General features: G+C 43.6%; 1 protein-coding gene across 1 annotated transcript in view; it reads right to left on the reverse strand.

Moving 5' to 3' along the window:
- Positions 1-8,666: 8,666 nt before the first annotated feature.
- CLSPN (claspin) overlaps positions 8,667-25,907 on the reverse strand; it is a 41,570-nt gene continuing 24,329 nt past the window's right edge. The window contains exons 16-25 of the mRNA XM_087727450.1: positions 23,732-23,843; positions 22,299-22,383; positions 20,337-20,470; positions 19,305-19,469; positions 19,066-19,187; positions 18,474-18,604; positions 16,897-17,008; positions 13,721-13,803; positions 12,088-12,249; positions 8,667-9,287 (exon numbers count right to left, since the gene is read on the reverse strand). Coding sequence (XP_087583576.1) covers positions 9,177-9,287; positions 12,088-12,249; positions 13,721-13,803; positions 16,897-17,008; positions 18,474-18,604; positions 19,066-19,187; positions 19,305-19,469; positions 20,337-20,470; positions 22,299-22,383; positions 23,732-23,843 — 1,217 coding nt within the window. The 3' untranslated portion in view covers positions 8,667-9,176. The remainder of the gene's footprint in view (positions 9,288-12,087; positions 12,250-13,720; positions 13,804-16,896; positions 17,009-18,473; positions 18,605-19,065; positions 19,188-19,304; positions 19,470-20,336; positions 20,471-22,298; positions 22,384-23,731; positions 23,844-25,907) is intronic.

The following is a 25,907-nucleotide window of genomic DNA, read 5'->3' on the forward strand; positions in this document are numbered from 1 at the left end:
TAATCGCTGACTTATAGAGCCAAAACTTTAGATTGTTAAGCAAGATAGTTGTTAAATGAGTTTTGCCCCATTCTACCACAGTTGGCCACAGTTGTTGTGAGTCACTGCAGTTCTTAAGTTAGTAGCATGGATGTTAAGTGAAACTGTCTTCCCTATCGACTATGCTTATCAGAGCACCACAAATGTTGATCACATGACCCTGGGGCATTGCAGCCATCATAAATACATGCCAGCTGCCAAGCATATGAATTTTGAACTCGTGACATGGGGATGCTGCAATGGCCATGTGAAAAATGATCATAAATCACTTTTGTCAATGCCTCTGTAACTTCGACCAGTCCCTAAACAAAGGGTTGTACTTTGAGTTGTTGGCAGGCCTATTTTCTTTTGGATCTTTGGCCTGCCATCTTTTCTATGATTCTACTATGCATTTTCTATTGTGGGAAAATGGGAGGGGGGCTTGTAAGGGTGAGATGAGATATAGCCATAACAAAATTCTTTCTAGAAAGCCAAGGTCATCCTTTGTCTCTGCACCTCTGCACCTAACCAGAACAGGATGGGTGGAACTACCAGCATAGCAGTAGGAGATTGGACCAGGTGGGTGTGGGGGAAAGATCTTGAACTTTCAACTAGGTGGGGAAAACTGGGAAGCTTTCAGATTCGGATTTTCCCAGATGTGCCAACATGGCTCTCTTAATAAATTGGAACTTTGAGCAATACTTTGCCTTGGACTCTGATTTACTTGAGGATGCTATTTGGAACCCTGACAGTTGAATTCTTTCTCCAACTTAATGGACTCCTATCTATAGCTCAGAATCAACCTCTGTGCCATTAGATGCACTCTAGTCCACCTTATGAAATAATGTCTTTTTAACCTTCCAGTTGCCTCAACACTTATTTTTCCAAGGCTGACTTTAACGCTAGCTAGCCAAATGCTAGGACTGCTGCCCGCTTCAGGCGAGAGAATGCAGAGCGAGACATCAGCCTGTTCAATTTCAATTTTCCCTTTTAACTCCAGGCCATTTATTAAAACGCACATACTGGGAGTCAAAAGCGTCACAAAGGGCCCCCTTTTGACACAGCGTTAGCTTTATCAAGGCTGCAGTACAGGGCAGTGATAAATGGAACTGCCCTTCGGTCTGTCACAGGTAGTAGATTAATACGAAGAGCTAAATAGACTTTACATGGCTAGGAGGCCAGGCGTTCTGTAGTCATTGGAAGACAAGATGAAGCAAGCTGTGCCCTGGAGCATGGGGGGTCTTCTTTGACACACAATCTCTCCCCCTGTCCCTCTGAAAGACAACTTCTGGAGCCCATCCTCCTGCCTATATTTAATGCAGTCCAGAGATTGTGGGGGAAATTTTTTTTACTCAGCCAGAAGAATAACATATAATCCAGCTCATCCTATAAATTAATCAAACATGGCTAAAGAAAGGAGGCTTCACAAGGGGAGGGGAGAGGCAGTACGTTTTCAGATGGATCTAGTGGGGATTCTCAGAGACTTTGGGATCCAGTGAGGCAGGTCCATGCTTGAAACTCAAGAACTTTTATTCTCAAAGCAATAGGATTGTATCTGGGGGTCCAACCTTGGGAACTTTAGAATCGGTGAACTTCAACTTCCAGAATTCCCCAGCCATCCATGCTCAAGAATCTGGGAATCACAATTAAAGTATCACATAGCAAGGCAGGGTTTAGTATTTCTTATATACTTTATATCCCATTACTTGTGCCAACTTCTGCCAACCTTGCATTTCAAAAGCACGTAAAAAATGAAAGTAGAAAAATAGAAACCTCCTTTGGTGGGAAAGTAAACAGTGTTCCATGCACCTTTGGTGTTTAATCATGCCGGTCACATGACCACAGAGATATCTTCGGACAGTGCTGGCTCTTCGGCTTTGAAACAGAGATGAGCATCGCCCCTTAGAATCGGGAACAACTAGCACATTTCTTTATATATGTTATTATTTCTTTGAACATTTTTCCTTGGATTTTCACTTTTCCAATTTCACCTCTTTCCCACTAGATCACTAGGTTTTGGGATTTAGAGATAAAATAGACTGTAGACATTTTTTGAAAAATGCTCCTTTCGGACAACCTTCATCTATGCAGAAAAGCAGAAACGTAATGAAGGAGTTGAACAGCTATCTGTTGTGATAGAATAACAGAGTTGGAAGGGACCTTGGAGTTCTTCTAGTCCAACCCCCTGCTTAGGCAGGAAACCCTACATGACTTTAGACAAATGGTTAGTCAACATCTTCTTAAAAACTCCCAGTGTTGGAGCATTTCCTACTACTCACAAATTTTATCCCTCACTAATTTCTGAAGAGAAAGCTTCCCACGCATGACAAAAAGCAGGGGTTGGTTTTGCAAGGAGGGCATCAGATAAGCTAAAAAGAAAAGCTTGTGTGTATTACAGTCATGGTGGATAGTGATTTTATTTTTTTGACCAAGAAACTGAAACATAATCAGTTCAGACTCAGGGACAAGAAAAGGTTGTTGATTTCTGGAAGTGAATATTATCATAGGGGAATCTAAACACAGATGTCACTCTCCAAGGACTCATATCACCCTTTGGTAAAGCTTATTGGAAGTAAGGAAATGATTTCTAGCAGAGACAAAACTGTGACTGTGGATACTTTAAAAAGATTTCCTGTCCTTTCTCATCCCCTGAGCATCCCCTGTGGAACAACCTGCCCCCAGAAGTTGTGAATGCTCCACAACACTGGAATTTTTTAATAAATGGTCTAGGGAGGTGATGGCGAGCCCATGTTCACTCATATGGTTGGTGCCTTTGAAAAGATATACTTCCTTTATCACTTTCAGAAATTTCTTGTTAACTACTTTTCAGCTATTAGGAATCTTCAATTGGCAGGTTTTACAGCACCAGGTATACCCTTCAATACTTAGCAAAAGAAGTTTTAAATAAAGTTTAAGGTCTTAGATTTTGGGGGGGATTTTTACATGCTTTCAAACTGCTAGGTTGGCAGAAGTTGGGAGAAATAACGGGAGCTTACTCTATTACACGGTGCTAGGGATTTGAACCGCCGAACTGCCGACCTTTCTGATGGACAGGCTCAGCATCTTAGCCACTGAGCCACCCTTATTTATCTTTACAATAGTCTTATTTCCCCCCCCCCCTTTCTTCTCCATTTTTCTTCTTTCCTGAACTTTCTTTTTTTTTCTTTTTAGTTTGCATTAGCTTTTCTTTTAAATTATAATGCTTTATAAAATTACTATATATATACATACACACACACACACACACATATAATATATATATATATATATAAAAGCTGCACAGAGAGGAACCAGTGAGGTTACTCAGAGCCAGCTTCCACTTGCCTTGTCCACTCTGCAGCCATTTTTCACACTCTGAAAATACAGATCGCTTTTAGCCTGGGTCCATCTGGTTTCTCAAATAGCCTGTCTCTTTGATAAATAACATAAATTAAATTAGACAAGACAAATAAATAGGGTTCCCCCCCCCTTTTTTTTTCTTCCCCACTCCTTCCCTTCCCCAGCATCTACCCTCAACCTCTCCCTGGATGGAAAACAAAAGCATATAGAATTCAGCAAACGCCTGGAGCCCCCGAAAGGCCATCTCACCAGTGCAAAATCTGAGGGGCAGCGAGGAGGGTGGAATGATTGCAAACGTGTCTGAAATGTTAACCATTTAACAGACTGCGGGACTCCCGCATAACTTTTAAGCCCTTTTTAATCCCTTTTAGTGCAAACCAGCGCAGCTAACAAGTCCAACAGGTAAGCAGCAATCCAGCTTTCTTCTTCTTGTTGTTAGTTGCGAAGTCGTGTCCAACCCATCGCAAGTTGCAACCCAATGGATAACATTCCTCCAGGCCTTCCTGTCCTCTACCATCCTCTGGAGTCCATTTAAGCTCACGCCGACTACTTCAGTGACTCCATCCCGCCACCTCATTCTCTGTCATCCCCTTCTTCTTTTGCCCTCCATTGTTCCCAGCATGAGGCTCTTCTCCAGGGAGTCCTTCCTTCTCATCAGGTGGCCAAAGTATTTGAGTTTCCTCTTCAGGATCTAGCCTTCTAAAGAGCAGCCAGGGTTGATCTCCTCTAGGACTGAGTGGTTGGATCGCCTTGCAGTCCAAGGGACTCACAGGAGTCTTTTCCAGCACCAGAGTTCAAAGGCCTCCATTCTTTGGCCCTCAGCCTTCCTTATGGTCCAACTTTCACAGCCATACATTGCAATAGGGAAAACCATAGTCTTGACTATACGCACTTGTGTTGGCAGGGTGATGTCTCTGCTTTTTAGTATGCTGTCTAGATTCACCATAGCTTTCCTCCCCAGGAGCGTCTTTTAAGTTCTTGGTTGCAGTCCCCATCTGCGGTGGTCTTAGAGCCCAGGGGACGCACATGTGCATGTGAGGGTTCGTGAACCTGTGCCCCTTTTGGGCCTGGAAAGCCTCCTGCACCAACCTAGAAGCCAAAACGGGGCACGGGGGGGGGGCGCCAGCGAGGCCCTCCGGTGCCCCATTTGGGGCCTAGAAAGCCTCCTGCACCAATTTGGAAGCCAAAAATGGGCAAAGGGGGTAGGGGGTGGGACCCATGCACGGGGGGGTGATCGCATTGCATTTTGGAGTTTTGGCCGCTCATACACGCTTTGGGCACGAGGCAACAAAAAGGTTAAGCATCACTGCCCTACACCATTTCTGACAAATGGCAAGCCAAGATCTCCTCTCCTTGGAAGCCTCCAGTGAGGAACCTCCTATGACTATCAGGATGCTGCAATGGCTTTAAGTGTGGAAAAATGGCCTAAGTCTTTACATCAGTTTCTCAACTGTGACGACTTTAAGTCCTGTGGACTTCAACTCCCAGAACCCCCCAGCCAGCACAGCAGAACCCTAATCTCGGCCAAGGGATTGAAACCACGGTTGAGAAACACTGCTTTAGATGGTCCTACAACAGCACTTTTTCCAGTGCTGTGGCAAGTTCGAACAGTCACTAAATGAATGCTTATAAGACAAGGACTACCTGGACTTGTCCAAGATGTCATCAGTGTTTCTCAATCTAGGCAACCTTAAGACGTCTGGACTTCACCTCCCAGAATTCCTCAGGTAGCATTTGCTGCGGTTGAGAAACTGATTTCTGTAACTTTTATGCAGTGACATCACATTGCAAGGATCCCTGTTTTGAGCTCCCCGTGTCTTTTCATGCACCCCCGAGAAGGCATCTAGTGCAAAGCTTTGCAAACGACAAATATGTGGGATAAAGCAGCCAAGGGATGCGCGGTAGCTCAGTGTGGCTAAGGCTCTGAACTTTTCGATCAGAAACGTTGGTATTTCGGTGGTTCGAATCCCTAGTGTTGCGTAACAGTGTGAGCTCCCGTTACTTGTCCCAGCTTCTGCCCACCTTGGTGGGAAGGTAACAGTGTTCCGTGGGCCTTCGGCATTTAGTCATGCCAGCCACATGACCACGGAGATGTCTTAGGACAGTGCTGGCTCTTCAGCTTTGAAATGGGGATGAGCACCGCCCCCTAGAGTTGGGAACGACTACCATATATGTGTGAGGGGAACCTTTACCTTTACCTTATTTGTTAGCGCCTCTCCTTTAATAAAATGGCATCTTATATCTGTTTTATTATTTCAATCCCTTCGCCCAGATTAGCGTCCTGCTGTTTCTGAACTGCTCCCTCTGGCAGCTGTAATTGTAAATGGGTTAAAAAAACAAAGGGAGAGAAGTGGAAGGAACAAGCACCATTCGCAGCAATCTGCTTTTCTTTGCTCCCAAAGGTTGCAAGTTATCCTAAAAATTCATTGTTGGCACCAGAAATCAAATAAAAGCCACTCGTTTGCAGGGAGAGGGATGAGCAACGTGTCCTCAGCTCAAGTTCAGGACAAAATACAAAGAGGTAGGTGGCTATGTGGTGCTTCTCAGAACAATTAGGATGTCAGGCTGAAGTCAGAAGCAAGAGCTATTTCATTGGAATGAAAATAGTTATCCAATGAAGCAGCAGGTTGATGGATAACAGATGCAAGCAGCAATTCGGTTTCTAACCAGGACGCCTTCTATATTGGGCTTCAGTTTCAGGAACGTCAACAAGATGGCATGCCATCTTTTCTGAAAACTCACTTCTGCAACAAGGAAGGCATCCAAATCCTTTAGTCATCTCTTCATTTCCTTCCATTCCTCCCTCCACAACAGAGGCAGATGTCTTTCTCGCAGGAAGGCACTTAAAATATATATTTTTTTCCCCAGTGATTGAGGGGCCCAGAAGGTATAGCAGTGAGGTCGTTACCCCAGTGGAAATGGCAGAAAATCTTTGGGGGATTTGTGATTATGGGGACGAGTGTTTTAGACCAGTGTTCCTTAACTTTGAAAACTTTGAAGATATCTGGACTTCAACTCCCAGAATTCCCCAGTCAGTCATGTCGGCTGGGGTATTCTGGGAATTGAAATCCACATATCATAAAGTTTTCAAAGAAAACATTGTTTTCTTAAGAAATACAGTTGTTAAAGTCTGTACAGCTTCTCAGTCATCCAGGTCATGGTTGTCCCAAAGATGCTTTTTCAGGAGTCAACTTTTCCTGAGAAAAAAATTTCAGACTACAGGAACCAGGAGCATCACTCAGGTGACCCTGAGGACACAGATAAAACTTACAAAGGCATCAACGACCCTCTAAAAGGATGCAGATTACCAGCTATCTGCAAGGAATATAAATCCTTACATTCCCCACCATCCTGTTGGAGCTGAAGAAGCTTCTGAAGAAGAGACTCAGTGGCGCCGTGGTTAAGAGTGCAGCACTGCAGGCCACGTGTGCTGACTGCCTGCAATTTGGCAGTTCAAATCCCACCAGGCTCAAAGTTGACTCAGCCTTCCATCCCCCCCCCCCCCCCGAGGTGGGTAAAATGAGGACCCAGATTGTTGGGGGCAAAAGGCTGACTCTGTAAACCGCTTAGAGAGGGGCACTGTGAAGTGGTATATCAGTTTAAGTGCTATTGCTATTCTTGGATGAGAAGCAAAACATCTTCAAAGAAAAAGACAAGAAAGTCCAGCTACCTCCTGAAAAAGCACCTTTGGGACTGTTTTAGACAAGCAAATGTTCCCCAGCCCTCCTTACCAAACTGCAAGCGCCTGCTTTTACCCTTCAGTATGCAGATGCTGCAAAGAAATGAACTGCACCACAAATGGAAGGTGAAGCGCACATTTCTCTTAATGGGAAAACAATGAATGCACCAATGTTGGGGACATTATCCAAACTCACAACCTGCGGCTACTCTGTGGAAAGAAACAGATGTAGGTCAGTGCCCGGATGGTTTGCTGAGGAAAAGTTGAAGATAAACAGTAGATTTTTAGATTTTTTAGATTTTATTTATAATTTATAAATAGTAATATATAACAGTATAGTGTTATATATTACTATTTATAGTAATAGTAACAGTAATATATCTGCAGACTATAGTTCCAAATACATACACAGAAAAAGAATTCAATTGCCTGCATGTATCAAACACAACAGCTTCCTTTGAAGTCTTTATTTTTGACGTAATCTCTTCTGCTTCTTCCCACGATTAATAACTCTGTTTATTATGAAAGTGTTATGGCCCGCCAGCGGCCAGCGGAACTGGCAGCAGAGTCAGAGAGTGAGAAGGTCGGGGAGGAGCATGAGCCAGTCCTGGAAGCTGGGGAAAACTCGGATGAGGGCTCTGCGTCGGAGGCAGAGAGGGGACCAGGGATCAGGTGCCTACGGAGCTAGACAGCAGAGAGGAAGAGGAACAGCTGGAGCCTGTTCCCAGTGTGCGCATGCACAGAGCTGCCAGAAAAAAGAATAACTCAGAAATCAGGGTAGTCTTGGGAGTAAAGTCACAGGTGGAAGGTGATTGGCCCCTCCCATAGGAAATAAAAGAGTGAAAGGGGAGGGGGCTTTTGTAGGAAACAATTCGTTCGTTCGTTAGTTAGTTAGTTTCAGGAGTGTGAAGATCTGTCCGTGAATATGAGAGACTCTGTGCTAAGTCTTTCCTTGCACAGCACTGCATTTGGACAATATTTACATGGCAGATTTCCAAGATAGATAAGATCTGTAGTCATAAATATTCATTTGAAAGACTGTTTGCCAGGCCTTTGCTGAATGGGAATGAGAGGAATTCACATGCGTTTAATAAAAGGGGTTTTGTCGGGACCAGGAATCTGCCTTGTGCTTTTTGGGGAAGCCTAGGTCAGAAAGCCTGATTACAGGGCCTTGTGTGGATGTCTATGTCTCGCACTCTCTGCACACAAATGTGATTCATTCATTTAGTGTTTACAGAACAATTTGCAACCTTGGATCGCTGCCAGAAGATTGATCTTAGAGAATGAATTAGAAGGAATGATCTTAGATGAATTAACACAGTGAAGAACCAGTCAGGAACCTGCTGAAGGAATGTCTTGGGAGAAACACCTGGAAAAAGTGGCCAGAAGCCTGCCATGTATAATCCCGTGTCTCCTCCAGATTTCAAATGGAACACAGTTGTAAACGAGGCGCATTTCATCCAGACTTCCTTTTCTCCCCATTTTGTATGCTTTAAAATGTGCATAAAGACAGGTATCATTTTTAAAAAGTAGAGGCTGCCCTCCCTGTTTTGACACAAATTCAAGATCCTTGTTTATTTATAAAAAATTAAAATGCCAGCAGGAGACGAAAGCACTGGGAACAACAACAACAACAAAGGTACATATTTATTATACAGTATACATTACAGATATATCCTGTTCTATAATATGAATTTAGAAAAATTAAAACCTTGATTAAAAGTACATCAGAATTTTCCAAAATACCAAGGGGAAAAAAGTTATATATACAAAGTTTTATATATACATACAGCCCCCATGGTGATTTTAAACCCAACCATCGGGATCCCAATGCTCCAAAAGTGGCCCCAAAATAAAACACTGTTTTAGAATATGACTTAGGTCGAGTAAAGTCCCAAAGGAGAAAGAATGAATTAGGAAAATGCAGGCTCAGTTAGTGCTTGAGTCAGTACTGTAACGACAGACAGCAAAAAGTATTTTTTTTCTGCTGCCCAACAAATCCCCGAGGACAGGGGAGGAATCTTAATGCCGTGTGTTCTACAATTTCGGTGTTGCCCATCCAGTAAAAGATTTGTGCGTTGTCTTTACAGCTCTGCAAAATCCAAAATGTGGCTGGACGAGACAAAATACTTTTTTTTTTTTACCTCTCCAAATACTGGAATATACTTCGGGTTTCTTGAACTGATGTGCTGTCAAGTCGCAGCCGTTTGGGAGAAGGCATGGCAGCAGGAGGCAGAGTTCTTCTCTTGACCTAGGAAATGTCCGGAAGCAAGTTTAGTCCCAAAGATTTTCTAAATGACCAGAATCTCATTCATTCAATCTGCCTGGATGTGTCTCAGTCACTGGCTACCGGAAAAGGACCAGGGTATTCTCGGTTAAAGGAAGCATCTTTATCTAACTTATCTTTGAACTTTTGATTTGCCTCTATAGTCAGTTGACCAACTGCTCTCTCCAGTTCTGAATAACACCATCTGTCCTGACCGAGGCTTCCCAAGAGCATGAAGCAGACTCCTTGACCCAACAAACCCCTTTCATTAATTTACTGAGAATTCTGCTCATTCACATCCAGCAGAGTCTTTCAAGGGAGGATTTACGGTCACAGGCCTTCTCTGGCTTGGAGAGCTGCCAGGCCGATATCTGCAGAATTTGGCAAGGAGCCTTTGAGAGTCACGAACCAATTAAGTGAACTAATTGTCTCCTGCAAGCTCCACTCCCCTTTTGATCCTCTTTTATTTCCTCTAGGAGGGGACACTCATTGTCTACCTGTGGCCTTACTCCCAAAGTCAATCCCTGTTCTTTAGCTGTTCCCTTTGTCTGGCCACTCTGTGCATGCGCACACTGGGAACAGGCTCCAGCTGTTCTTCTGCCTCACTGCTGTCTGATTCTGAAGGCATCTGATAACTGGCATACGGCCCTGGCCCCCTCTTTGCCTCCGACACAGATCCTCCATCAGAGCCTACCCCAGAGTCCAGGACTGACCCATGTTCCTCCCCAACCTCCTCACTGTCTGAATCTGCTGCCAGCTCTGCTGGCCACTGTCGGGCCACAGCATCATCCAAGCCTAAACCAAACCAAGTCTAAAAACACCAGGGAATTTCTAGAAGCCTGGCACTCTGACAAATTATCCATCAACAGACACATAGATATAAACAATATCTATTTACAGTGCAAAAGAGACAATCAACACGCCAAAAAGGGAACAAAAAGATCAAAACACCTCCTCGCCTGCGATCAGCATCCAGATGAGCATAGATTAACTCCAAGATTAACATCAGACCAGCAATCGAGTAAACGAATGCCCCAATCAAGGAACTGCCAAACAAGCCAACAATAAACAGCCCAACCAAAGAACCTTTAAGACCATCACGTCAGAGCAAGCAACTAGAATACAAACTGAGAGCAAACCCCCATCTGTAGTAACTTAAGACTACTTTATTGTCATTTTGAATGTACACTGATCGGCATACATGAAATCGAAATCTCATTGCAGACAGCTCTCAAAGAGTCACCACTTCTAATATACACTACATAAACATGACAAAATAAATATAAAATTATGCATATACTAGGTGTGGGTTCCTGCTAGTTCTAACCTCTTCTATAGAAGAGGTTCCACAAATCTACAGTGCCGTTTAGAACCAGTTCCAGCTCCCTCCCCCCGCCTGTCTGCACATCATCAAGATGAAGAGCAAGAGGAGGAATTCTGGGAGTTAAAGTCCACAAGTCTTAAAGCTGTCAAGTTTGAACACCCCTGGGGTTTTTTTCTAAAGGGTTAGGGGTGCAAGGGTTTTGTAACTTGACAGCTTTAAGACTTGCGTGCTTCAAATGCCAGAGTTTCTGAGCCAACATTTTGGTTGCTAAGCAAGAGCGTTGTTAAGTGAGTTTCACCACATTTTACAAGTTTGCCACGCCCATCCAGTCACATGGCTGGCAAGCCACTCCCGCTCGGTCACATGGCCGGCAAGCCATTCCCACAAAGCAGGCCACACCTACAGAAGAGGTTCTAAAAAATTTTGAAACCCACCACTGGCACATACCCACATATCTTATATGACACAGAGAAACAACACTGTCTAGTTGGATGGATACATGTACATGGCGAGAGAAACGAATCTTGCGAGTTTGCCAGGTGGCCTAGGGCAGTGATGGCGAACCTTTTCAACACTGAGTGCCCAAACTGGAATGCACCAGAAACCCGAAGACCAGCTGGCCAGTGCGCATACCTGTTTTTTGTCCATTGGCCGTTTTCAGGCCAAAAACAGCCTGTTTTGGGGGCGTTTGTCAAGCCATTTTCAAGCGCTCCGGCGCCCGCAAAGACCAACTGGCTGTGTCGGAAACCAGAAAGCAGCTGGTGACGGCATGCGTGCCCATAGAGAGGGCTCTGCGTGCCACCTCTGGCACACGTGACATAGGCTCGCCATCACGGGCCTAGGGAACAAAGCCGCTACAGAATCTGGTAGTCCTGCTAGAAATACTTTGAAACCTCCTCCCGGAGGGGAGCAACAGAAACAGACTGTGAAGTGAGTGCGTGGGGTCTCTAACAATGCTGATTATGTTACCCAGTCCTTACTGATGTTACCTAGTTTAGGTAACGAAACTTCTGCAAGAAAATAACCAAGCTCAGACAGCACTAAGGACCCCTCCCTCACTATTCAAGCCTAACAGCACTGAAATAATTTTTCAGTGACTGGCTGGAGAATTCTGGAAGTTGAAGTCCAGACAGGCTAAAATTGTCAGTAACTGGGGGTCCTTGGACCACTGGTGGCCTGTGAGAAAATTTTGGTGGTCCTCAGAAAAATTATTTGCATTTTTATATTGCACTAAATACTATTTATCTTCTAAAAAATTCATATTAGTGGTCCGCAGGATTTAAAATTATGAATTTAGTGGTCCCTGAGGTCCAAAAGGCTGGTGACCCCTGGCCTAGAGGGAGGGAGGTGAGGAAAATGGGTAGATGGATTTCATAGAGGGGCGGATGGACAGATATAGAATAAATAAGAACAAAACGCATGTTAAGTAACAGGTTCCCCTCAAATCAATCAGATCTCTACCTGGGGTTTGGCTTTCTCTTTCACGCCCTCGCTCTTCACTGGGGACAGGGTCTGGAAGACAAAATTCCTTGAGTTCCTGGGGGCATTCGGGTTGAGATCGGACATGGCTGCCAATTTCTGCAGGACGGCTCTTGGTTGGTTCAGCAGAGATCCATTCTTCAGCTATCAGTTGGGGGACAAAAAAGTTATCTAAGATATTGTATTCAAGTAACATGACCGCATATCATTTTGACCTTCAGGAGCATGGAGAGTCCTCCTCCTCCCATCTCACAGGCAGGGCAAATAAGGAAGAGCAGTGCTTCAATGAATTTCTCTCTCTCCTAATGTAGGCAAGCCAGAGTGGAAGCATATCAGGAACACACCAGCTTTGCAGCAGTGAAAGAGGGAGCAAGTCCATGGATACATTTAGCCTGGTTTGTGTCTACCACAGGGGTCTCGAAACTTGGCAACTTGCTAGCTGGAGAATTCTGGGAATTGAAGTCCACAAGTCTTAAAAGTTGTCAGGTTTTGGGAGCCCTGATCTACCCTAAAGGTAAAGATTCCCCTCAAACATTGTCCTAGTCGTTCCCAACTCTAGGGGGGTGGTGCTCATCTCCGTTTCAATGTTGAAGAGCCAACGCTGTCCGAAGACATCTCAGTGGTCTTGTGGTCGGCATGACTAAATGCCGAAGGCACATGGAATGCTGTTCCCTTCCCACCAAAGTTGGTTCTTATTTTTCTACTTGCATTTTTATGTGCTTTTGAACTGCTAGGTTGGCAGAAGCTGGGACAAGTAACGGGAGCTCACTCTGTTTACGTGGTGCTAGGGATTCGAACCGCCGAACTGCCGGCCTTTCTAATCGACGAGTTCCGCGTCTTAGCCACTGAGCCCCACACAATATATTTAAATCAGGGGTAGTCAACCTTTTATACCTACCGCCCACTTTTGTATCTCTGTTAGTAGTAAAATTTTCTGACCGCCCACCAGTTCCACAGTAATGGTGATTTATAAAGTAGGGAAGTAACTTTACTTTATAAAATTTACAAAGCAGAGTTACAGCAAACCCCCACCACCCACCATGAAAGCTGGAACGCCCACTAGTGGGCGGTAGGGACCAGGTTGACTACCACTGATTTAAATACATATGCATATAAATACCCCCCCCCCAAAAGGCTACAATGGACTGCAGTTTTACCCTTCCCACCAAAAGTGGTCCCTATTTTTCTACTTGCATTTTTTACATGCTTTCAAACTGCTAGGTTGGCAGAAGCTGGGACAAGTAATGGGACCTCTGTTATGCGGTGCTAGGGATTCGAACTGCCGATCTATCTTATTGACAAGCTCAGTGTCTTAGCTTCTGAGCCACCGGGTCCCTACTAGTGGCATTTCTCCAAGGAGTTGCTGGCAGTGAGAGATTCTGCAACTGGAAAAAACAGGGTTGAACCTGGGATACTTTTCACAGGGAAGCACAAGGCTCAGGCATTACATATACAAGCTTTCCCGCACAATCGAGGCCATCTGTGACAGCCCAACCTCTGGGGGCAATCTGGTATTTATTACCAGAGACAGGAAGCTCACCTCTATTATAAAGAATGTTTTCTACCGGCGGTATAACTTTAAACAAGGAATCGTCCATCTTCAGATGATACTAACCTGTGGTTTGCTGCCGGGCTGGAAACTTTCAAATGGATTTCTGGGTAGTGATTTAATTTCCTGAACAGCTACTGCAGAGGGTGCTAGAAAAAAACAGGGGGAGAGAAAGGAAAGCTTTTCAGAAGGCAAACCAAACAGCAGGAAAAGTTGCACTGACTGCTTCTTCGGCCATTCACACAGTGTAGAAGGAGAGAGTTTACGTACGGACAAACTGTTTCCCGTGTGGGCACTCACAGGTCAGGCCAACTCAATCCAAGAACAAGCTTGGTTTAGAAACCATCCTTGAGTCCATTTCAGAGTTGCTTTGAGGATAGTATCCCTCAGTCGCATCACCACGTTTCCAACAGTTTTGTCAAAAACCAACATTTACTTACAGTGTTCACCAAAACTGGGACACAGCGAACCACTGCTTTTAAAAAAAAAAAAAAAAAAACCACCACCGCATGTCAGGCCTGCAGACATCTTTTCTTTTGGATCTTTGACCTGCTATACTTTCTATTATTCTACTATGCATTTTGTATTGTGGGAAAATGGGAGGGTGGATTGTACGGAGTTAGATTGCTATGTAGCCATAACAAAATTCTTTCTAGAAAGCCAAGGTCATCCTTTGTCTCTGCACCGCTGCATCTGACCAGAATTGGATGGGTGGAAACTGCCAGCATGGCAATGGAAGATTGGACCATGGGATGGACTTGTGGGTGTGGGAGCAAGATCTTGAACTTTCAGCTAGGTGTGGAAAACCGGGAAGCTTTCGGGTTCAGGTTTTCCCAGATGTGCCCACACGGCTCTCTTAATAAATTGGGACTTTGAGGAATCCTTTGCCTTGGACTCTGATTTACTTGAGGATGCTATTTGGAACCCTGAGAGTTGCATTTGCTAAACAACTACCACAAAAATAGTTGTAAAATTGGGCCGGTCACATGGGTGACTTGATTTATGACTGCCATGATTTATGACTGTGATGGGCAGGTTCCATTATAGCCGAAACCTGGGGCTTACAGAGGCCACTTTTAGAGAAGCAGGTGGAAACTTAGGGTGCGTGTGTGTTTTCAGTGATGCTGCTACCTTTGGTGCTCTTGTGTCATTAGCTAACTGGGTAACATCATCAGTGCCAGTAAGGAGTGCTGTTTCCTGTCAGTTTATATTCTGGTGACTTGCCTATCTATATGAGGGTGGGAGCAGTCTTAGAGACTCATGTTTACTGATGGTACTTTGGCAGTTTCTTGATTGGGGTATTGCTCACTTGATTGTTGGTCTGATGTTAATCTTGGAATTAATCATTCCTATCACCCATTTCCTCCCACGTATGACTGCATGACTGTAACTTTGTTGCTGGTAGCTTTACAATTTATACTGATTGTTCCCTAGTATGATTTGATTGCTTATTTGTACCCTATGACTATCATTAACCTTGTATCTTATGATTCTTGATGAATGTATCTTTTCTTTTATGTACAATGAGAGCATTTGCACCAAAGACAAATTTCTTGTGTGTCCAATCACACTTGGCCAATGAAATATTCCTATTCTTATTCCATTCCATTCTTCTCCTATTCTATTCTATGCTGATCTGGGTGCCGATTGCTGGTGGAGAGGCGCATGGAACGCTGTTACCTTCCCACCAAAGGCGGTCCCTATTTTTCTACTTGCATTTTTAACATGCTTCCGAACTGCTAGGTTGGCAGAAGCTGGGACAAATAATGGGAGCTCACTCTGTTACAAGGCGCTAGGGATTCAAACTGCCGACCTTTCTGATCGACAAGCTCAGCGTCTTAGCCACTGAGCCACCACGTCCCTCTCTTTTTAACCTAGGATTATTTAAAATGATTTAATGACCTGTGAAGGCTGTTCTTAACTTTAGGGGAGGGAAGTTAGGGATACAAAGAAAAGGGCAATGGTACAAAATTAGCATGGATGAATCATTGATTTTGGCTGGCACACACAAAATAAAGTTGTTTTAAATTCTAAAAGAAAACCAACATTTCTTGTCTGTGTCTCCCCTCCCCCACCCAATATGTGTGACTCAGCCTTACTAATTTTATATAGATGGCCAAGAGAGAGGGGGAAAGTTCAGGGTTGTTGATTTTTCTTAAAACTATGGTAAGCTGCAATGTATGGCTGTGAATTTATGCCACATATGTATCCCAGTTGCAATGTATGGCTGTAAAAGTTGGACCATAAGGAAGGCTGATCACCAAAGAATGGAGGCCTTTAAACTATGGTGCTAGAAAAGACTCCTGCGAGTCTCTTGAACTGCAAGGCGATCCAACCAGTCAGTCCTAGAGGAGATCAACCCTGACTGCCCTTTAGAAGGTCAGATCCTGAAGATACTTTGGTCACCTGATGAGAAGGAAGGACTCACTGGAGAAGAACATAATGCTGGGAAAGATTGAGGGTAAAAGAACAAGGGGACAACAGAGAATGAGGTAGCTGGATAAAGTCACTGAAGCAGTAGACCTGAGCTTAAATGGACTCCAGAGGATGGTAGATGACAGGAAGGCCTGGAGGAACGTTGTCCATGAGGTTGCGATGGGTCAGACATGACTTCACAACTAACAACAATAAAGCTTATTAAAGTTGCTTTCATTTTGATTTGTTTCCTGGATCTCCAAAATCATCTCTTTCACTCAAATTTAGAGTTCCTATCTGTCTAATTTATTTTATCTATTAATAATCACCCATTTCTGGGAAATTAGAGGGCAATCTCAAAATATTTTTCCATGATAGTGCTGATTCAGTTGAACTTCCTAGCTCCAAGAATCTAGTCAGTTCTTACCTTGTTAAATTTCAAGGGCACATTTGAGTTACTGGTCTCTCCTTCAATTTTTTTATTAGTTATATTGTTATTATCATTTTCCCCATGTTTCAATTATCATATTTTGTTTTGTGGTTGATATTATAACCTGCTAGGAGTCTCTCGATTGTGGCAGGTTAAAAACTCAAGTCAATTAGCAAAATGTTAATTAGAACATAGCAGTTATTTTTTTGCTACTGCACAATTGAAATTCAGTGGTAAGGAAGATCCATGGAGCATAAAGAGCTGGATTAAATACATTAATTGCCCTGCCTTGATTTATTTTTTAAAAAGTCAGCCAATTTGGGGGAAAAAATAAGTTTAGAGTCCTTCCTTCTTAAGGTGTAACTCTAGCATTCATAAAGGGGAAAAAGAAGAATACCTTTCTTTTGCAATGACTTGTGGGTGAACCTTTTGGCCAGTCTCATGAATTGGCTATCCTCATCCACATCCACGTCCTCCTCCTCCTCCTTTTCCTTTCCTCCTTTCGTAGACTGTGAATAAGCAGAAGAACTTGCATTAGACAAAGTAGCAAGAAGGAAAGAAGAGGCAGAAAAAAATTCTCTCTTGAACAAAATTGAACAAAATCACTGTCTAAAGGTTCCCCTCGCCCATATGTGCTAGTCATTCCCGACTCTAGGGGCTGGTGGTGCTCATCTCACTTTCAAAGCCGAAGAGGCAACGCTGTCCGACGACCTCTCCGTGGTCATGTGGCCGACATGGCTAAACGCCAAAGGCGCACAAGATTAGAAGATTAGCTACGAACAAATTCCATTTCTTGGTTGTTTGTGTCCATGATTTCTCTCAGCCTACCCACCCTGTCCAACTTACAAGTAAGGAGAATTTTTTTGACAGTGAGAGCAGTTAATCAATGGAATAGCTTGCCTCCTGGGGTTGTGGGTGCTCCATCACTGGAGGTTTTTAAGAACAGACTGGACAACCATTTGATTGGGATGGTACAAGACTTCAGCCTTGATCAGGGGGTATATTTAAAAAAAATTAGTTCCATCATTTATTTGTCTCTTGTGGACATCCCACTCTTTGATACTCTCTTTCCTCTGCTCCTCTCACATGATAGACTGCTGGGGAAGAAACGGGTTTTTTCTCCTCCACATCTGAATTACTTGCTAATAAAGAGTTTTTGAAATTAAGCTGACAGCCATGTAACATTAGGCCTTTTGGGGGCTTCTAGCCTAGGTTGCATGTTCTCCTGGCCTTCTCTGGGAAATACAGGTAGTCCTCAACTTATGACCACAATTATCTTGCTAAGCGAGATAATTGTTTGTTGAGATTTGCCTCATTTTATGGTTTATTGGACATTTTATGACCTTAGTAACAAGATTGTTAAGCGAATCTGACTTGTATGTTGTAGATGACTCCTGTTTTTGTTTTTTGATGATGTAACCTAGTAAGGTAGTGAAATGTCTGCAAGAAAACAAGCAAGCTCAGAGAGCACCAAGGACTCTTCATTTCAACCCTGAGCTACAAATATTCTCCTTTATTGGTCACATCATCAGTGCTAGAAATTTTAGGATAACCAGCACTGATATTACCTAGTTTGTCAGCAGGTTGCCAAAAGTGATAACGTGACCCTGGGACATTAAATGGCTCATTGTGAGGGGCTGTCGCAGGGGGTGATTTCATTAATTTATTATATGACTCTTCTTTTATTTGTTTTGTTTTTATTGTTCTTATATGAGGTTTTATATTCTGTAAACTGCCTTTGAGCATGGGCAACTAGTTGGCAATATAAATCCCCTAATTAAATAAACTGTAAGAGACATGCCAGTTGCCAAGCATCCAAATTCTGATCATGTGACCACAGGGATGCTGCAAGGGCCTTGAGTGTGAAAAACAATTATCGGTTGCTTTTTGGAGCGCCGTTGTTAACTTCAGTCACTAAATGAACCGTTGTAAGTCGAGGACTACCTTTCCGTGACTTGGTACCATGCTGGTTACCTGTTCTCGAAACCACTGTTCTCGTTCAAAGCGCTCCTTCCTCCACTTGGCCTCGGTCTCTTCAAGGTGGTTTTCATTGTCATCCCCACTGTCGGCATCCTTGGGAAGATCCTCTCCCTCGGGAGTGTCATCTGAGAACGCAACACACAAAAGGAAAATAAGCTCCTCGCCCCCCGGCCCAAGTCTCAGGGTTTGTTTTAGAAGAAAAAGCATCTGGACTCAGAGGAGAAGGCATGAGATCTGTGACCAGGGCAAAGTGATAATGGATATCTACATATCTATATATAAATGGCTCTGTTTGTGTTTCTGACTGTGTGTTCCAGAATAACTCTGGAACGTCTTGAGCAATTTCAACCAAACTTGGTATACAGATTACTTGCCCTCTGGAAACAAATACCGTGGGGGTAAGACACCCCTAATATCCTTTTGTGTGTGAGAGTTCTGTTACAGCCTGTTGTGCCTTAAAATGGCTTCTACCATACTGGCTTAAAATGGCTTCTACTCTACAGCGCTGTGGAGTTGCCATGATAACGGCTTCACAGAACCTGTGAATACAAAACTTGATACAGACCAGCGTACTAACTCATCCTACCTATGTTCTTCCATCGGAACCTCCTCATCCTTCCAGGACCATCACTGTGAAGGTCTCCATCGAGAAGGTACCTCTCCTGATACAAGCGCAACTGCCGTTTATCATCATCGCGTATCATCTTCCTGGAGAGGGAGCAGACCAGGAAAGGGAACATGACTAGTTTCCATTCGGAAGATCTATGCAAAAACTGAAGTGCAACCATAATAGACAAGCGCACTGATATACAGCCAAATACTCACATATGGATTTTATTGACTTGATCATGAAGTTCTCCATCTTCTGGAAGAATCTCATCCAGAACGTCTTCTTCGTACTCGTTGAGTTCCTCACCATCATATTCATCTTCACTTCCCCCTTCACTGCCCGACAGCTCAGCCTCATCTTCCATGAAATCTTTTAAATTGCTGAAAGAGGGTGGGGTGTGGGGAAGAAGGCAAGTTGAGTTCAAAAGGAATTTAAAGCAATATTGTTCACAAAAAGCTGGCCAGGATCTCCAAGAGAGAATATTTTCTTTCAGCTCAGCTATTAGAAAAAATTGACAAGCGACACAAGAGTTGTGCTGAGATTCCTACGTGGAGAACCCCTTTCTAATTCGGTGAAATATTGGAAGACAAATGGAAGGTTGGAAGCAAAGTCCACGCTAGGATAGAGTTGGGTTGCCACGATACAGCTTTATTTATAATATCAGTTCATTCATCCCACATAAATTTTAATAAGCTTCTCAGACAAGCTGTCTTGAAAGTTTCCTTAACTTTTAACTTATCTATATAAAAACCTGTGTGTGTGTGTGTTCGTTCCAGCATAACTCTGGAATAACTCTCGAGCAATTTCAACAAAATTTGGTACACACGACTTACCCTCTAGAGAAAAACACTGTGGAGGTGAGTCACCCCTAAAACCTCTCAGGATGTGTGTTCTGTTAAGATACAGCCTGTTGTGCCTTAAAATGGCTTCTACTGTACTGTTGTACAATGGCTTCTACTGTGCAGCACAGTACAGTTGCCATGGTAACGGTTTTACAGTACTCCACAAGGGGGGGTAATCTCTCTGGTAGGTAACGGGGAAAATCCAAAATTAGAAATTACATTTGGTCCGGACATTTTTCCCCTATAAATAAATACCCAGGCAACGCCGGGTTATTGGCTACTATTTAAATACAATTTTAGTTCCTTAGCCTATTTTTTTCCCATTTTGTTTTTTGTGGTTTCATTCTGCTTTAAAGGATTTAAGATGAAATCAAATTTGCCAATAAGTTAGAAAGCGTTACTTACAATTTATTCTTCCTTCCTTCCCTTCGCTTCAGTTCTTCTTCTTCATCATCATATTCTACCCCATCACCTCCTTCTTCCTCCTGATCACTCTCCTCTTCCTCTTCCTCCTCCTCCTCCTCTTTGCACTTTTCATCCTATGAATCAGAAAAAATATCACATTCATGAATTCTTGAAGCATGGTAACATATCCTTTAATAACCTCCAATATCTTTATTTGTTCTTTTCTTTTCTTTTTCCTCCTTTAGCAGAGTTAATACAACCATTCTTCTCTTAATGGAAGATTATGATTGTATTAAACTGGGAGCAAAAGAAAAAAGAATGAGATTAGCAACCCAGAGTAATTTCATCAAAGATTTTGTTAGGAGGAAAAAAAGAGAGCAAGCGCCTAGGAAAGTGATGGCTAACCGTTTCGGCACCGAACGCTCAAAGCGTGCATGCCCCAAAATGCAATGTGGGTGCATCCTGTGCACATCCCCCGTGCATGCACCCCGCCCTCTCCACATGCACAGCAGAGACCCGAAGACCAAATGGCTGGCGGGAGGTGCCTGTGCATGCATTGCAGAGCTAAACTGGGGCTACGGCTCGCGTGCCATAGGTTCGCCATCACAGGCCTAGGATTTAGTGCTGCTCCAAAACATGGGAGTTACCTGTTGAAATCCCAAAGATACCAAACAGGTAGCAGAACATGGCAGTGAGTGGGAAAGCTTTCAATTTGCTCTTTTCCAACCGGAAGGAATGACAAAGCATAGCAAGTCCTCGATTTACATCTACCATTGAGCTTAATATTTCTGTTTCTTAGCAAAGCAGTTGTTAAGTGAGTTTTGTCCCGACGTTTTTCTACAGCTGTTAAGGGAATGATTGCAGTTGCAAAGCAAATCATGACATCCTTAAGCGAATCCGGCTTCCCCCATTGACTCTGCTTGTCGGAAGCTGGCTGGGAAGGTTACAAATGGGGATCATGTGATTCCCTTGGATAATGCAAGTCATAAACATGCCACAGTAGCCAAGTGTCAAAAATTTTCATCATGTGACCATGGAGATGCTATAACGGTTGTAAGTGTGAACACCAGTCACAAGTCACTCTTTTCAGTGCCATTGTAACTTCGAACTGTCACTAAATGAATGATTGTAAGTCAAGAACTACCTCTGTGCAAAATAAGAGAGAATAATGAGCATTTACTTAATATGAATTATCTTATATTTTATTGGACAATTAAGTGGTTAGTGCAGAATTATCTTCTACTTTGCCTGAAAATGAATGAAAATAATGTTGTGGCCCGCCAGGAGGTTGGGGAGGAACATGGGCCAATTCTGGGGACTGAGGAAAGCTCAGACAAGGGCTCTACCTCAGAGGCAGAGTTAGACAGCAGTGAGGCAGAGGAACAGCTGGAGCCTGTTCCCAGTGTGCGCAGGCCCAGAGCTGCCAAAAGGCAAGAAGAACTAAGAAAGCAGGGTCAACTTGGGAGTAAAGCCACACCTTGGAGGTGATTGGCCCCTCCCATAGGAAACAAAAGAGGAGTGAACAGGGAGTGGGCTTTTGCAGGAAACAATTCATTCCTTCAGTTGTTTCAAGAGTGGAAAGGTCTGTTTGTGACTTTAAGAGACTGTGCCAAATGTTGCCCTGTGTTTGGAAACTAGTTATCGGGCAGCTCTCTGAGTGAGATAAGGTTTGTGTTGATAAACATTCCTCTGAAAGACAGTTTGCTAAGCCTTGCTGACTGTGGATGAAAGGAATTCACAGTCATGTAAATAAAAGGGGTTTTGCCAGGACCAAGACTTTGCTTCTTGCTTTTGAAGGAAGCCTGGGTTAGAACAAATAGGAGCATTTAAACTGACCAGCTGAACAAAAAATATTGTTGTCATTGCTGCTGAATTAGGACTGGAAACCATGTTTCAGGATTGGACTGGCATGTGTGCTTTATGCTCCATTTGAACCTCGCTCCAATTGTGCACGGTACTTACTTCTTCCTCACTGTCAAAAGGATGATCATCTGTTAAAAGCTGGAACTCCCCAAATTCCTCTTCTTTCTCTTTATCTTCTGCCTCCCTGCTTGAAAAGTATCATTTAAAAAGAAAAAAAGAAAATGCAGCAGGAATGTAGCTAATTGGATACGCCAGTTTAATTGCTGAATGCTTTGGCTTAATTAAGCACCATAGAACATGTAGAAACAAATGGTTACTGGATACCGTGATTTTTATTTAACATGGCCTTTAAATTGGTATGTCACTCAACAGGAACGGAAGAGATATAATACTGGTATGTATCTTTCATTTAATGCCTAAACAAAGAGAGGGAGAATTCCAGAATATGGCTGCCACTACTGAAAAGCTCATGCCTAATTCTATAGGAGCCATCACAACAAAATCTGATAAGGCTGTCAGAAAAAGGACAGATCCAGCAGAGAGTTCATCCGGGCCTAAAATTCCCATATTTTTCAGAGTATAAGATGCTCCAAAGCATAAGACGCACCTACCTTTTGGGGAGGAAAACAAGAAAAAAAAGAATCTGCCTGTCTCTCAGCAATTTGCTTTCTTGCAGCAAACAGCAAGTTTCAGTTTCAGCACAGCCTGATTAGCACAAGCAGCTGATTGTCGATTGGATCGGCCGCCCGACAATCAGCTGTTTCAGGATGCAGGGATTGCCACAGCCTATTGCCGCCTCCGTTGTCCCATTTTTGGCCTCCACATGCCCCATTTTCCACCCATACCAGATAGTGGGGATCAGAATGGGCACAAAATGGGGTGCACGGAGGCCAAAAATGACACGCAAAGAGGCCAAAAATGGGATGCGGAAGCTGAAAATGGGGCGCACAAAGGCAGCAATAGGCTATGGCAATCCCTGCAGCCTGAAACAGCTGATTGTCAGGAGGCTGATCTGATGCGTATCAGAGGTGGTATTTTACTGGTTCGCCAAAACTGGTAGTGGAAATCATGAGTGGCTCTGCCCACCCGCCCCGGCTCTATGGCATTCCATTTAGGCCCTTTTTTCACCAAAAGAGCACACACTCACATTTGCGAACCGGTAGGAAAGGTAAGTGAATACCACCCCTGATGCATATGCTTCACTAACCAACATCTTATTGAGCCATGGTGGTGCAGTGGCTAGAGTGCAGTACTACAGGCTACTTCTGCTGACTGCCTGCAATTTGGCAGTTTGAATCTCACTAGGTTGAAGGTTGCCTCCCATCCTTCCAAGGTGGGTAAAATGAGGACCCAGACTGTTGGGAGCAATATGCTGATTCTGTAAAACCGCCTAGAGAAGGCTGTAAAGCACTGTGAAAGGATGTATACATCTAAATGTGATTGCTATTATTATTTGAACTTCACAGCTTTTATATTCACCTCTCGGGGATAGTTTTGTAAAGCCAAATACTTTGCATGTCTCCACACCTTACCTCTCAGGTGGAAAGGAGTTAGAAAAAAGAGAAAGGGCTTCTCCTCCTGGGTCTTTGGTCCTCCTCTTCTTTTTCAGTTTAGAAATGGCCGACAATGACTGAAGAGGAGAATCTGAGAGATCAGAAATAAGAGATCTTTAGAACAGGTTCGAACTGCAGATCAAAACATAAGATAACTATCCCAAGTTTTGCTTCTTCTGCTACTTTAAGTGGGATGGGGGAGACCTTTGTGCTACATGGGGGAGACACACACCATATCTAGCCCAGTGGTGGGATCTGGCCAGTTTAACAACTGGTTTGGTGATCACGTGCTCCGTGCATGCCTGTGCATGTATGCAGTTTTAACAAAACTTACCTTCCACGTTGCTTCTGGGGGGTAACACAGCTGAGGCGGGGATATAGGTAAGTAAACACAACTGAGAGGATATAGGTAAGTAAAGTGCAGGGGCGGGCAGGCAGGCCCACTTGATTGTCGGAGCGAACTGGTTCACTCCCAGCTGCTCAACGGAGGTACCCGTTCACCCAAACCTAACCCGAATCATTGTTTGTGATCCCTGAATTCTTCTCTGACTATTGTATCAAATGTTAGCAGCATAGTTTAATGAAGGAGACCCACCAAAGACTCATAAATTCCTTAAAAGGTAAAGGTTTCCCCCTGCCCAGTCATGTCTGATTCTAGGGCTCATCTCCATTTCTTAGCTGAGGAAGCCAGTGTTGTCCAAAGACACTTCTGTGGTCATGTGGCCAGCAGGACTATATGCAGAGGTGCACGGATCAATTATCTTCCCACCGAAGCGATACCTATTTATCTATTTGCATGCTTCCGAACTGCTAGATTGGTAGGAATCAAATAAATTTCTAAAAGAAGCTAAATAGTTAAGTAAACAAAAAACACAGAAAAGGCCAATCCTTTCCATGTACATATCGTGGCCCCACCCATTTTCACAGCACGGCCCAATCTTCTGAAGATCTTACCTTTCCTCAGATGCCAAGAATGGGCTTTGGCCACCATAAAATTGCCCCCTACTTGCCAGGTTACTTTTTAAAGAAACAGGTTTCGCACAGACATCAGCACAGCTTTTTTGAACTGAGCTTTGTGGAATCCTAGACTTCTACGATAATTTGATGGGGACTCCAGTGGAGACTATACTGGAAGCCTGGGAAGTTTTTTTCGAATACAATGAGGGATTCTAAAAGCAGTTATTTCTAAAAGTGTAACAAAAAAGGCGGGGCAGAATTCAGAAGCCCCACCCCCTCCCTTCCAAGGACTCATGATGACACATTATCTGAGAGCCAAGAAGCAGGATTCTCAGGGTAACTTATTTAACTGACAGGGGTTTTTTTTGGGGGGGGGGGGAGATGGAAAATCCTTGGAATAATACAGCAAAGAGATTAAACACACTCAGTTCAGTTGGCTGGAAAAAACGATGTTGAGAGGTTAAGTGCGTCTATTATTAATTATTCCACTTCTAAAATGGCTGTTGCCCTGGAGCCAAGAAACCTTGAGTACTTGGCATCCAAGGTAAGAGCCAGTCTGACCCAGGGGTCAAATATAATTTTCACACAGGGCTTAGAAATGTGGAAATCCTATTCCCCTGTCTGCATTTTGGTTGACAAAAGGTGAGTGCAGGATTTAGCACCAAGCCCGATGAGGATGAATGGAACATAGAACAATAGGGTTGGAGAGGACCTTGGAGGCCTTCCAGACCAACCCTCTGCTCAAGAAGGAGATCCTTATTTTTTAAATCCTCCAGTGATGGAGCAGCCACAATTTCCAGAAGTAAGCTTTTTCAGATTAATTGTTGAGAAATCTCTCCTTCGTTTGTTCTGACCCAGGCTTCCTTAGAAAGCAAGAAGCAAAGTCTTGGTCCCTGCAAAACCTCTTTTATTTACATGACTGTGAATTCCTTTCATTCATAGTCAACAAGGCTTTAGCAAACAGTCTTTCAGAGGAATGTTTATCCACACGAACCTTATCTCGTTTGGAGAGAGCTGCCAGATAACAACACAGGGCAAAACAAAACTTGACACAGAGTCTCTTATAATCACTAACAGAACTTTTCAGACCAAATGAATTGTTTCCTGCAAAAGCCCACTCCCCATTCGCTCCTCTTTTGTTTCCTATGGGAGGGGCCAATCACCTCCAAGTGACTTGTGACTTTACTCCCAAGTAGAC

Source organism: Thamnophis sirtalis, unplaced genomic scaffold (assembly GCF_051295495.1).
Source record: "Thamnophis sirtalis isolate CommonGarterSnake01/CBP01778 unplaced genomic scaffold, rThaSir2_p1.2 scaffold_13, whole genome shotgun sequence".
Lineage (NCBI taxonomy): Eukaryota > Metazoa > Chordata > Lepidosauria > Squamata > Natricidae > Thamnophis > Thamnophis sirtalis.